This window comes from Dromaius novaehollandiae, chromosome 1 (assembly GCF_036370855.1).
Source record: "Dromaius novaehollandiae isolate bDroNov1 chromosome 1, bDroNov1.hap1, whole genome shotgun sequence".
NCBI classification, from domain to species: Eukaryota; Metazoa; Chordata; class Aves; order Casuariiformes; family Dromaiidae; genus Dromaius; species Dromaius novaehollandiae.
In genome coordinates, this window is record NC_088098.1 from 59,065,936 (window position 1) to 59,078,532 (window position 12,597).

Below are 12,597 nucleotides of genomic sequence, written 5' to 3' on the forward strand. Positions count from 1 at the left end.
TTTATTACTCACATTCAGTAAAGCCACTTACTTTGCACTTGGTCGTATTTCTTGGCCATTTTTATACCACTTGAGTTCCACTGTTGGATCTGCCAGTTCCACCATAAACCTTACTTTACCTCCTTTATCCACCTGATATGCAGGATCAAGACCTTTGGAAAAAGCTGTTGCAGAAGCAGAGTATTATTATAAAAGAAGATGAGAAACTAATGAGAATATGAATGGTGAAAGGACATTGCATAAATCTTATCAAAGCTGTCAGAATATACATACGTTATGCACCACTCTACATTCTTAGACTAGTCCAAATGAATCAGTTTATGTTCCAGAAACAGTATTAGCCAAAGTGCGGAGCTATGCCAATCTGATTATCCTGACCCAGTTCAAGCTTGTATCTCTTTATGACTTTGCAGTGTGAACATATTCTGGACAGTATTGGGTAGACATAACTTTAACAGCTTGCCAAGAAAGCAGTATGTCAGAATTAAACTGTATACAGTTGGTGCTATGGATTCATTTACAATGAATCTGTTATGAAGGCGTTCTCTATTAGTACTGCTGTGTAAGTTAACTGGGAATTACAAGCTAGAACACCTACTGGGTTTCCCACTATCAGAATAAATACACTGGTGTGGCTAAAAGCCAAATTATCTTTCTTGATTCTTTCTGTTGGTTGCAAGGTGCAAATTACAATTCCACTTGTAATAAATGTTACAGCTGTAAAATATTTGCAAAAATATTTGAAACCAGGCAAAAGTTGTCAGTGGATGGCTCCTCATAGGGCTTTTCAAAAAGACTCTGAGGTGCAGAAGTACGCCACCGGGCAGGGTAAGGCAGGTGCAACTCTAATATTTCAAAACATGTTATCATTGACTTTTTAGTTATTGCCAGCCACAACAGTCAGACCCAAAAGAACTGATATCCAGTGGCTCAAAAATAAATGGTGCCACAAGAAAATTTTCCACAGCTAAGGAAGCAGACTCTGATAAGGTTTACATCATGCCTGTATCTGATTGCAAGGGACTCGATGTATTGACACAGCAGGAGTAGAGCTACTGAATTAGAGCAGGATTTATTGTGTATCTGGCTGCAGTGTAACAGATTTCAATTGACAATAAAAGGTGGTGTGAGGGGAAAAACAACCTACTCCCAGCCAGTCAGTACAATGCACATTTCCCCCACCATCTAGAGATCCTCCTATAGGGAAAACCCTGTCTGCTGAAAAATCCTGATATGATTGGCAGCTCTGTCCTACTCAACAGGGAGCTGGGGTGAGGGAGCAGATAGAACAGTCCCAGGGGCTGAGGGCTTCTCCCTTTGCAAGATCCAAGCACATCCATGTGATGCATCTGCATAGGGAGCAGCTTTTCCTGCCAGCTGTGCAGTTCCTGCACCAGCTTCCACCATTCCTCCTGCACCAGTCTCACGGGGTACGGTGAGGAGTTTCCCCATCTTCCACCTCTCAGGGAGCGCCCCTGAACAGAGGAGCCACCACAGTGGCTCAGCCAAAGCCCATCAACTCCATTCCTCCCTCCCTCAATAGTGGCCAGAATCAGATATAATGGCAAATGAAAAAAGATGTCCATAAAAATTAATGTGCCTCTGGTGATGGAGGAGGAGAGAGGGTGTATCAGGCAGCTGGATTACTACAGGCTATTTTATGCTAACTTTTGTACTTGTTGAGAGAAGCTGTGTTCTTATTTTCTAGATGAACTCTTAGTGTCTCTTTCAAGCAGACTGTGTCTCAACAACATCTTTTGGATGAGAAATCTCTAAGTTAATTAAATGTGTAAGAAGATACAAAGGTATTTCCATTTCATAATTTTAAATTTGTTATTTTTATTTTATACTGGATGTTTCCTTATTCTCCTTTGAGGAGGGGGAAAAGAGAAACGGCAGACTGACCTTTTCTATATCATTCTTCATGAGTTTGTACACTAGAATGTTAGAAAACAAATTATTTTAAGAGCAAGGAAAAAAATATGGCTCTTTGAATGTCCAGCTGGCTATAAATCAGTTCAAATTGCCTTTGAAGACTGAAGTACAACAGTTTATTTTACTTCTAAGAATGTAAGTCAAACTGAAATATATGTATCTATATATCAAGATACTGATCCAGAATATCTGATCTGGCCACATCAAATTCAGTGCAGAATCAAAAACATTGAGCAAAAATAGTTTTGCACTGTCTTCATATTCACCACGTTTTGACACAAGCTAAGTCTTGGCCCAGTCCTTGGCAGAAGTCAGAGTAGCTTGAAGACCGTTATAAATTCACCCATTTACCATTGGTACCCATGACTGATTTAAGGGGTAAGAACCAGTATGGCATAAAGAGATTTTTGGCCATGCTTCCTTTCCTTTGGGAAGTTTCCTGCATTTCATGAAGGGTGGGGGATTTCACCTACACAAGAGGCAATCCTCCAGGAAACTGGTGGAGCAGCAGATGTATACTACATCCCATTCTGAAATGCTCTCCAGGAACAAGCAAAGGCCAGAATATTATTATGGGCAGTGTGCTGTATTTATATGCGTATGTGTGTGTATACATATTACACAATATAAGCATATATTTTATATATACATATATATTCACACACATACATATGAACACATATCTATATTTATGTATGTATTGCACCACTCATATTATTCAGTATGGTGGATGGGGAGGGACAGCCCAGAATGTGCTTATCCCACACAGCAGGGAGGGTTTTCAATCCAGCTGAGAGTTCAGATAAATGTCAAAATTAAGTGCAAAATGAAACGGTGAAGAACGAAGGATGTGTTTGGAATGACTCCATTTTAAAGCAGAAGATATTACTGATAATACAAGGTCTAATTCCTATATTGTTTAATCAGGCAAAACTTTTCCACATATCTGGGGGACTTTGTGCTAGTAAAAACTATTGTTTGGCCAAGAGAGAGGGACAATTTTCGTAGGCACTGAATGGGATAGGTGTTTACACTAACTGCAGTGGACCAAGCCTTCTTCTGATTAACTCCTTGCAGTTTCTTTGAGAAAGCTGGAGGGGCAGTGGGCAGGCTGGGGCAGGCTTCACCCCCCCCCCCCCCCTTTACATGAAAATGCAGTACATTTGGGCTTTTAAAGTGGATGCTCATGTTTGACTATGGAACGCAGGAATATTCTGCCTTATCCATACCTGCACTCTTCTTCACTTCCCTGCGCATGCGCTTCAGACGCTTTAACATGCCCCTCAGGTCAGTGATACCATACTGAAAAGCAATCTTCTCGTATTCACTGGGATTAGCATTCTTCAGGAGCTCCCACACATCTACCTCAGGTTCTTCCTCTTGTTGTTTTATCTCCCTAACAGTAGCAAAATAAAATTGTGGGAGAAGAGTTAGTGAGGCCTCATCACACCAGAAGAAAGGTGGAACTGAGTCCATGGTGAGGTTAGAAATGTTTTCGCCAAAATTTGAAGGCTGACATCAATTTTTTTTACTTCACTTTGAAGACAGACCTTTCAAAGGCCTATTAGTAAGGGAATTCAAGCCCTAGCCTTACTCAATGTCAGTGGAATAGCTCAGAATGATATTCTGACCTTAGCTGATATCTCTCCAAAGCGTAAGGAGAATTTGGATACGAGTTTTAGTTTGGCCTTCTCTGATGTAATCAGCTATGAAAGTTTTTATATTTCTTCATTATAAAAAAGATTAGTTTGATAATATAGCCCTATAATAGCAAGTGGGCTAATCCTCCTTAAATCAGTTTTATCTGCTGTAACTCCAAAGGAATCAGTTATGATTTATGATAGCACAACTGAAATCTGAGCCTAATCCATACATTTCATAATTATATAAAAAAGCTATCCAACCCTGAGTCCCTGTAACTGTTACTAGTGGTGACCTGTGAAAGGACATATTGAAATCCAGGTGATTCTGTACCAATTTATAGCTATACCAGTGCTTCTCAGATTTGTTTAAAATTGGCATATGGATAGGAACTGGGGATTTCCACACCAACCTGGACTTGCAAGATGAATGTATTGGTCTATAACGGCCTCATAGACCTTCATGTAGAAGCTTGAATACCATAGTGTATATAACTTCAAAGTTTATACTTGAGCTAAGACAAACAATGACGTATAGATAATTATTTTCACAGGGGAAACCATTAAGTGAAAGAACAACGGAAGCATCCTAAACAAAATGATCATTTTTGAGATTGACAGCTTAGCTCAAAAAAGTAAACTGCTAGAATGATCCAGGAAGTGGAGCAGAAACCTTGACCTTGTTTCCTGTAGGTTTGTCAGACCAGGTTCATTCTGACTTAATCTTGCTGGTCTAACAAAATCAGCACTTTTGGTACCAGAGTGAGAAAATACATATATAAGAAATTAAAAAACGAATGAGCTTTGCTGTGAGATAGTGTTAGAGCTGAGATCTATCAAGTCAGAAAGGGAATTTTGTTTAAAGTAATACAGAAAGTAGCACTGGGATCCCTGAGAATCCCTGCATAATTGGATGAGTAATTATGGAAAAAACATTATGTTGTTTAATCCATGAGGTTCATTAATTTTCCTAGTATGCCAGTGTTACTTTAAAAAGGAAAAAAACTTCTCACAGAGGATTCTTTGAAATACTTATATCATTCTCTTTGAATAATTCTTAGACATCCTTTCATGTATGTAATTTTGTATTTTGTTTGTGCTCATGATTTCTGGAGACTGACTACATACTGTGAATACTGTCTTTTCACTGAGATTCCTTCTGCTTGGCAGCAGGTCAAAATCAGCTTGCAAACATATGTAAAACCTGATGCACCCTATGTGATAGAGCTGTCATCTCAAAGGGCTGGCCGCTTGTCATGCAACTCCTATCCATGCTAGGGAGAGTGACACTCACATATCCATGTGACTCAAGAAAATATGCCCCCTTAAATCAGGCAGTAGTTGAGAATGAGGATCAGTTAGAGTATCCTGATTTTCAACCAGTTTGAAATAATTTTCTCCAGACTCTTTTTCCTCTTGTGTAACTGGAGGACAAACTTTGCCACTTAGAGCAAACCGACTTTGTTCTGAGACCACAATAGTTTCTGCTGTGGGTAGTGGGCAAACAATGTTTGGTATTTTCTAACCAGATTGATTTAGCTACAAAATCTCTTTCAGATCTTTCCCCTGAAAAGGTGCATTTTGTTGAAAGATGTATTTTTTAAAAAAAGGACCTAAATGTTTGAGTGTTTTTGAAATCCTGTGCCTTTTAGAATTTCGTGCTGTTTATGGCCCATTGCATTGACGAAGCATAACCAGTCATAGGGTGTCTTACTGAGATAAGAACTGGTTTGTCTTCCTGCAAGACCAGCATGAAATTAGAAAGTAGGCAGTATATAGATGCTATGCATTTAGGGTTTTTTTAAAAAACATATTTCAAGTATTTATGCACCACAGGTGAAAAGTTCTAGCTCTTTTCTTTGTAATAAAACCACATGAAAAAAAAGACATACACCTTCAAGAGGCAACATTGCCTCCTGAAAAATTGAAATTAATTGAAAAGTTGAAATTAACTGAAAAATTGACCTGCATTTGTCTTGATAAAAATGGATATTAATATCCACACTGGGGATTAAGTAGCAATCAGCTTTTTTATTCATAAGTATGAGGTTGCATTTCAGTGCCTGAAGCAAGGCGGTGACACACTGGTTTCACCAATATTAAATAATGGTGTTTAAAAACTGAAAGTTTGCTTTGCCCATTAACCACATAGTAGTTACACTATGTTTATATGCTATACAGTATTTATCTAATAAAACATGTGAGTTACTTGTTAATGACGTGATTGTGACTTTCATTTCACATTTCTCTTTCCACAAGAACACCAAGGCCTCTTACATGCAAATCTCATGTTACCAATAAAACACCCCACAGGCAGTCACGAGAACTGTCATGGTAAGTTGTATTAGTATGATAAAATGTCAAACTGAAGATCCTAATTAGGGATGAGAAGATGAAAAAAACCAAAGACCTGGTGGATGTGAGTTGGTTCACGTAATTCTTTCACCTCCTACTTTTACTTTCAGCCTTCCTACTTTCCCTGACTACTCCACTCTTGCTTAAAAGCAGTGGTTTAACTTGTTTAACTCCTATTTAAGAGCAGTGATTCCAGCAATGGACATTTTTTCCTTTGTAAGAAACAAGTTAAATACTTTAGCTGCTTAAATACCATCCTCGCCATCATACTTCACAGAATCACAGAACCACAGAATCACAGAATGGTTGAGGTTGGAAGGGACCTCTGAACATCATCTAGTCCAACCCCCCTACTCAAGCAGGGTCACCTAGAGCATGTTGCCCTGGACCCTGTCCAGACAGCTTTTGAATATCTCCAAGGATGGAGACTCCACAATCTCTCTGGGCAACCTGTTCGTGAGCACATTGTGAACTTCTGTGTAATTATTACTGCATATTGGGGTTTTCCCTTTCAGAGTAACTTGTAGATAAGAGAAAAGGTCTAGTTCTTTTTCCAGTTCTTTATGTTCAGCTCTCAATGATTTCTGTGGTATATAAAATTTTCTGCAAGTTCTGTGATAAATTTAAAAAAATGAGGAAATGACTAACTGATGTAGGTGGGTAAGTGAATTTTTCTTCACCATGAATTGTCTTAATCTGTTAAGAGACTAAACTGGGTCTAAGGTCTAAAACAGCTGGAGACGTAACTATGGTAACATCAGATTTTCAAGGTGAACCCAGAGAAAGATATGCCGAAGTTTTTCCCCATCACTGCATTAAAATTGAATATAACACCACTGAACGTCTGCTTGCACATATTGAAACAGAAAGCTACAAAGAATTAATACCATTCTCTAAGTTTTGAAACCATGATATATGATTTTTGATCTCAGGATGTTCATGAAAATCAAATTAAGATCTACTGAAAAGGGTAGATTTAACCCTTGCAATTTTTACTTCTGTGCAAGACTCAATTTTCTGAACTCCTCATCCCTGTGTAGGAAATTCTCCCCTTTTACCCTCCATGCGAACACAAAAGAAATAGCAAGTAAACTAAATGTTATTGGTCTCTTTAGGTTGTTGCTCACTTTTTTCTGGGTACACTCAGATCTGAGGCTTCTTTTCTGCACACATACTTACAGGTACAATTAACTGAACATTTGCATATTATTTTATGACAATGATAGTTAGAAACACTGAAAAGAGTGAAAGATCACAAAATTCTTAAGAAGATATTAATGCTACACCTGACTCTTTCTGTGTGCGAACCTAACGGTTTGCAATCCACACCTGCTCACTGCATCATTTGGTTCTCACCTACGTTTCAGGAGACCACTAAAGTCAAGTTCTCCTGCATCGTCTTGTCCATCACCGCTGTTATTAATAGAAAAAGATCAAATCTTTGTTTAATACAGAAAGACCTGGACAACACACATTGCAAACACTCTACACACATTGCTCTCATATATGCAACTCTGTCCAGACACACAATTAATGGTATAAAATCAACACAAACTTGTATTCTTTTTCGCACAAGTTATGTTGCCTTTGGCACTTGTGAAAAATAACACAAAGGTTTGTATTGCTTGCTATTTTACTTAGATGACAAATTTTTGTAATTTTATACATAAATTTGCCAAGATTTGTGTTAATTTCAGTAACACAAATAAATTTAAGCCAGTCAACACAAAGAGCTTTGTTTTTCATTTCAGTAGTGTATGCATATAAAAACAAAGGGCTTGTGCTGATCTTTGCTATGAATGTAAAACAAAGATTTGCATTGCTGTGTGTGATGCATTTAACAATGCATTGCCATGTCAAATACCAGATTGCGAAGCATTACACTTAAGATTTAACCTTTCTCTCTAAATGAAGGAAGAAATCAGTTAAAAAAAAGAAAAGGAGAAAGTGTACACTTATATAGATGAAATCATAGTCTTAGGAAGGTGCATCCCTTTCTATTATGTGATGTTAAGCAGTAAAATCTTATTATAAAATACATATATACTGAAGTAATGCCCTCAATGTTTGTGAACAATAAGAGCTAAATCCTGAAAATATGAAGTCAAATGATGCCAAGATTTCATCCCAGATTTTGCACACAGGGTATTCCTTAGAAAGTCATATTTTCTTCTGCTTGAACAGAATAATCATTGCACTTTTTAAAAAAATGTGCTGAAGAAAGGAGTGCACCTTGAATTTAGTATCTTTTGCATTTACTCTTTAAATCACATCTCTCTTAATAAAAAGTTACCTCTGAGTCACAAATTTGCTTGTATGTGTAAATTAACAAATTACATTCATTTTCTGTCTATAAAACATTTTCAGTCTAAATATTTCTGTCCTAGTAAGACCATTTTCTGCATAAAATATAAAGACAAAATCATTATACTGGTTTTAATAGCTGTTTTATCTCAAGGTGACTAATAAAGGAAAAGACTTCAGACACAATGCTTTATCGTACAGCCTCTGCAATATATCATTTGTAATTTTTCTGATGCCCTTATGACACACTTTTTGCTGCAAGATAACATAGGACCAACTCCTATCTTTTTGAAATCAGTGGGAATTTCGTCTTTGCCTTTGATCAGTACAGGACTGGGACCATGAACTTTCATATTGCAGCCAACAATTTTCAGGCAACATGCATTAGAATATTTTACTGAATGAAAATATGATTAAAAAAAAAACCTCTAAAGAAACAAATATTTAATTCTGTCTTATACATTGCACCTCCCCTTAAAGCAATGACACTATATTTTCACAGCAGAGTATTTAATATTTTATGTACCTTCTATGAGTTGTAACTACTCAATTCTACACACTTCCAACCTCCATAGACCCCATTTCTTTAATCTTCAAGAAAAAAACCTTTTTAAAAGTACTTGATACATTTATCTACTAGGGCTGATGCAAGCTCTGTACATGCTATCAGCATCCATTACTGAGGAACTTCATAGGATCAGCATTTGAGGTTACCTTCTTTTGAAAGCAGATCTGATGTCAATAGATTGAACAACCTGAGAAGATTCTGTGGAATAATAACAATACAAGAATTAAAAATGTAATTTGGTCTTGGTATATGAAATTCTTTCAGTGTCCTGCTAAGTGACCACAGTCTGTGCTTATTTGGTATTAAGCTCTGATAAATGCAAACATGATTAGTGCAAAGCTAAATTTTTTTAATGCATTTCTCTAAACTACATTCTGCATTTCTGCGTATGAGACCAGTCTCTGTAATGTTTCTCTCGCAACCCCTTCCACCTACATTCAGGTTCTGCCCTTTTTCTTCCCATTCCCCATGCTTTCTGTCCTGCTTGCATCTTTCAGTTTCTAAATAAACTCAGCATCAGAGACACTCTTCTCTACAGCTACAGAGTCATGCTGATCCTTGGCACAAGGATGAATCCCCCTTGTGTGAATTACCTGTTTGTGCCAGCTAATCAAATTAAATGGTCCTGATGCCCAGAAAGCTAATGCGTGCAGCCGTGCTGGCCTCTTGCCTAGCTGGCCTGTGAATACACACACGTTCCTAGCCTCCTTGGACTGTCAATCATCTGTCAGATATTCCCTTAACTGTGGCCTGCTTCCCCAGATGATGAATGAACAATCTGATCTAGGCAATTTGGTAGGTGTTTTTTATTAGGGTGAACAACTATTTCGTCTACTGGCTGCTGGCTCTGGAATCTGGGAAGACATCTATCTTTCTCAGCCTGATTGTGCAGGTATGCATGTACTCTGTTGTGCTGACAGAACTGCTTTCTAAGGAAAAGATAAGCTTGTGGGTTAATGTTTGCAGGAATAAGCCCTTTTATAATGCAGAAATAGTCAAAGGCATCAATCACTAGTCTTATGCACATTGTGCTATTCTTTATTTTAATGCAGAGTAGAAGAAAAGGCTTTCAGGTGTATGTTCATACCGTATTTTAACAGGATGCAAAGCACTAGGGAACTAGGCCCATTCCATGCCTCTCTCTTCAGATGTGACCAGAGGAAATCTCACTCCCTGAATAGTCTTAGGCCTAGCTCTCTGCTTTGTTTGCCAGAGCTTGATTTGAATTCAGCAGGAGTTTTACCTAATTTTTGGATCAATCCTAAATGTCTCATATAGTCAGTACCTATCCCAATGCTCATTTAAATAACGAATCACAGACACTTAAAAGACCTCTCAGAGATCTATGCTAAAAAGTTCATTTAAAACATTGCTTAATTTAAAGATTCTGAACTAAATTATGTGGCATTTCATGTAAAAAAAGAAATCTTTATAAAGCTAGACACAAGTGGAATCTTACCAGTGACTTCAAGGTCAAAAGAGCAACTATCAAACTTGTCCTTATAAGATACTTCACAGCGGTAGTTCCCTGCAAAGTTTTCCTTGGCTTGAATGATATGCATCTCAAATGTATGAATCTAAAAAACAAACATAATTATTCATTAATGTGGATGATGCATTTCTACAAAGCACAAGTTAAAATTTGCTGCAAATTTGTTCTTTCATTCCTAAGCCAAGAATAAGGAATAACTTAAATAAAGAACTCCGGAAAGAAACTGCAACCCACAAATGGCAACTCAAAATTTTGATTTCCACACCATTGCTTGTCCTGCATTGGCAAAGCAGAATAGTTTGTTTCTGCTCAGGATCTGAGAGCATCCTTGAAAACTTCATGGTGAAACCAGGATTTAAATCCACTTCTCTTGAATCTCTATCTATTGTCTTAAACTGATCTTTATGCCCTCTTTGGAGCTTTGCTTCTTTAAGAAGGAAAAGCAAAGACACACCTTTGTGTGACGCTCAAATGACTCTTTCAGCTGCAGGTGCTTCCCCGCCTTACTGGCCAGGTCCATCCATTTCCCTTTAAACCACTTAACATTCGGCTTTCGCAGAAGATCTTTGGCTTCTACTTTGGCTATAAATGTAATATTCTCACCTTTTAAAAAGAGAAAGAATAATTCAACACATGGTTGGTCAGTCATGTTTGTACAAGTTTCTTTTACTACTGCCTGTTGCAATCTCCATGTGTTAGCTCTACCATGACAGTAAGAATCAGATGAAGTCGCACAGGCTATGAGAATACTGCAGAGTGTTTTAGAGAGTAATGACTTTGGTCCTGGAAGCATTCTGACCATGGCAATGTGGAGCTTGAGCCATCTGAGAAGCAGGATAAATTGGTCCAGGCAAAACTCCATGTTGTCATGGGTGAATTGCTCCCAATATTTGAGCTTGCTTGCTTAAAACAAGCAGAGGTGTCCCTGGGCTACCAGGCAGTGTGTAGCACAAATATATTCACAGGCTGGAGAAGAAAGCCTGGAGCTCTTCATGCATTCCCATCATTAATTCTTTAAGCTGAAAAGGGAGGGGAAAGATTCTTCTGTACACAATAACTTGGGAATAGTGAAAGTTAGGTTGATTTTCAGAACATCACTGCCCAGTCCCTGTTGAGTTTCCATCCTAACATTTATGAGCTTCAGAGAAGAATACATCTAATTCCTTCTATTTATTTACCACATAAATTCTCCCAAGTACTTTTGTTCTACTCAGAAACTGAGAAGAATGAGAGTGCATATAAAACAACCTGACCACCTATTAGTGGATTGTACTACATAGAAGAAATACTAAGTAGCCTGTACTGAACTTTGCAGCATTGCTGCTAGACTGCTTAAGATGCAGCTCTTATGGTACAGCTATATTAACATTTTAGTCTGGCTCAGGAGAGCAGGTTTGAAGTGAACCTTGTAACTGTCCCCATTTACTGTTCTCTGTTTTATATCACAGGGCGGTCTTGAACTGGATTCCTCAAGGAATGAAAGATTCAAGGTGGAACTAAAACAAAAGACGTACTCTGAGAATTACTAGTTGTGCTCCAAGTTACCGGTTGTGCTAATAGGTATTTAGCCACTGTACTAGTCTAGAGCTAATCCAAAGCAAATGCCTCCAGAATGCTTCTAGTATTGGTGACAGGTCCTTGTTACCAACTGTTTCACTATAGAGATCTGCTCTGATGGGTCTACTTGCTAATTTACACATAGCTGTAGAGTACAAAAGCCAGCCTGGGAATCTCTAAGCTGGATTGCAGTCCATTGGGTAGACCTTCCTGATGCATCAGTAACATTACAGCTAACATCAACATAGTGCTCATATTCTCCAGAAACTCTCTCAGCTGTTGCTCTCAGTAAACGACTAGTTCTAAAGTTTGTTTTGAATTAAGCATTTGGTTATTGTCTCTCTTGGTACATTCTGTTTTGCCTTCGAAGACTTGGGTTCACATCCAACTAAAATCAGTGGAATTACTTGTCGCTGAGGGAGGAATTTGAATGTTATATGAACTGCACGTGCCTTTCCAGTCTCTATCTCAGTCTCTGTCTTTCTGGAAGCAGCTTTTGATTTTGTTTTTAAGCACTTACCAACACTCACTGAACCACTCTGAGGTTTTTCAATGAATAGAGTGGATTTCTGGGAGTCGTCATGCTTTTCTGTCTCTTCTGGAGCTCCTTCTCCAATGGACCATACTGATATGCAGAGAGAAAAGGAAATGTCAATTATCTGAACATATTTTACTCCCTCCAAAATACACTTACCTGGACTTATTAAACTCTCTAACCCTATTATCTCTCTCTTCAGATGTCCTGA

General features: G+C 38.0%; 1 protein-coding gene across 1 annotated transcript in view; it reads right to left on the reverse strand.

Annotated features, from left to right (window-relative positions):
* The window catches only part of MYBPC1 (myosin binding protein C1), an 83,569-nt gene that overhangs the window by 34,567 nt on the left and 36,405 nt on the right, over positions 1-12,597 (reverse strand). Inside the window, 7 exon segments of the mRNA XM_064513889.1 lie at positions 32-164; positions 3,165-3,331; positions 7,287-7,343; positions 8,949-9,000; positions 10,262-10,379; positions 10,749-10,897; positions 12,372-12,476. Of these exon segments, the coding sequence (XP_064369959.1) occupies positions 32-164; positions 3,165-3,331; positions 7,287-7,343; positions 8,949-9,000; positions 10,262-10,379; positions 10,749-10,897; positions 12,372-12,476 (781 nt within the window).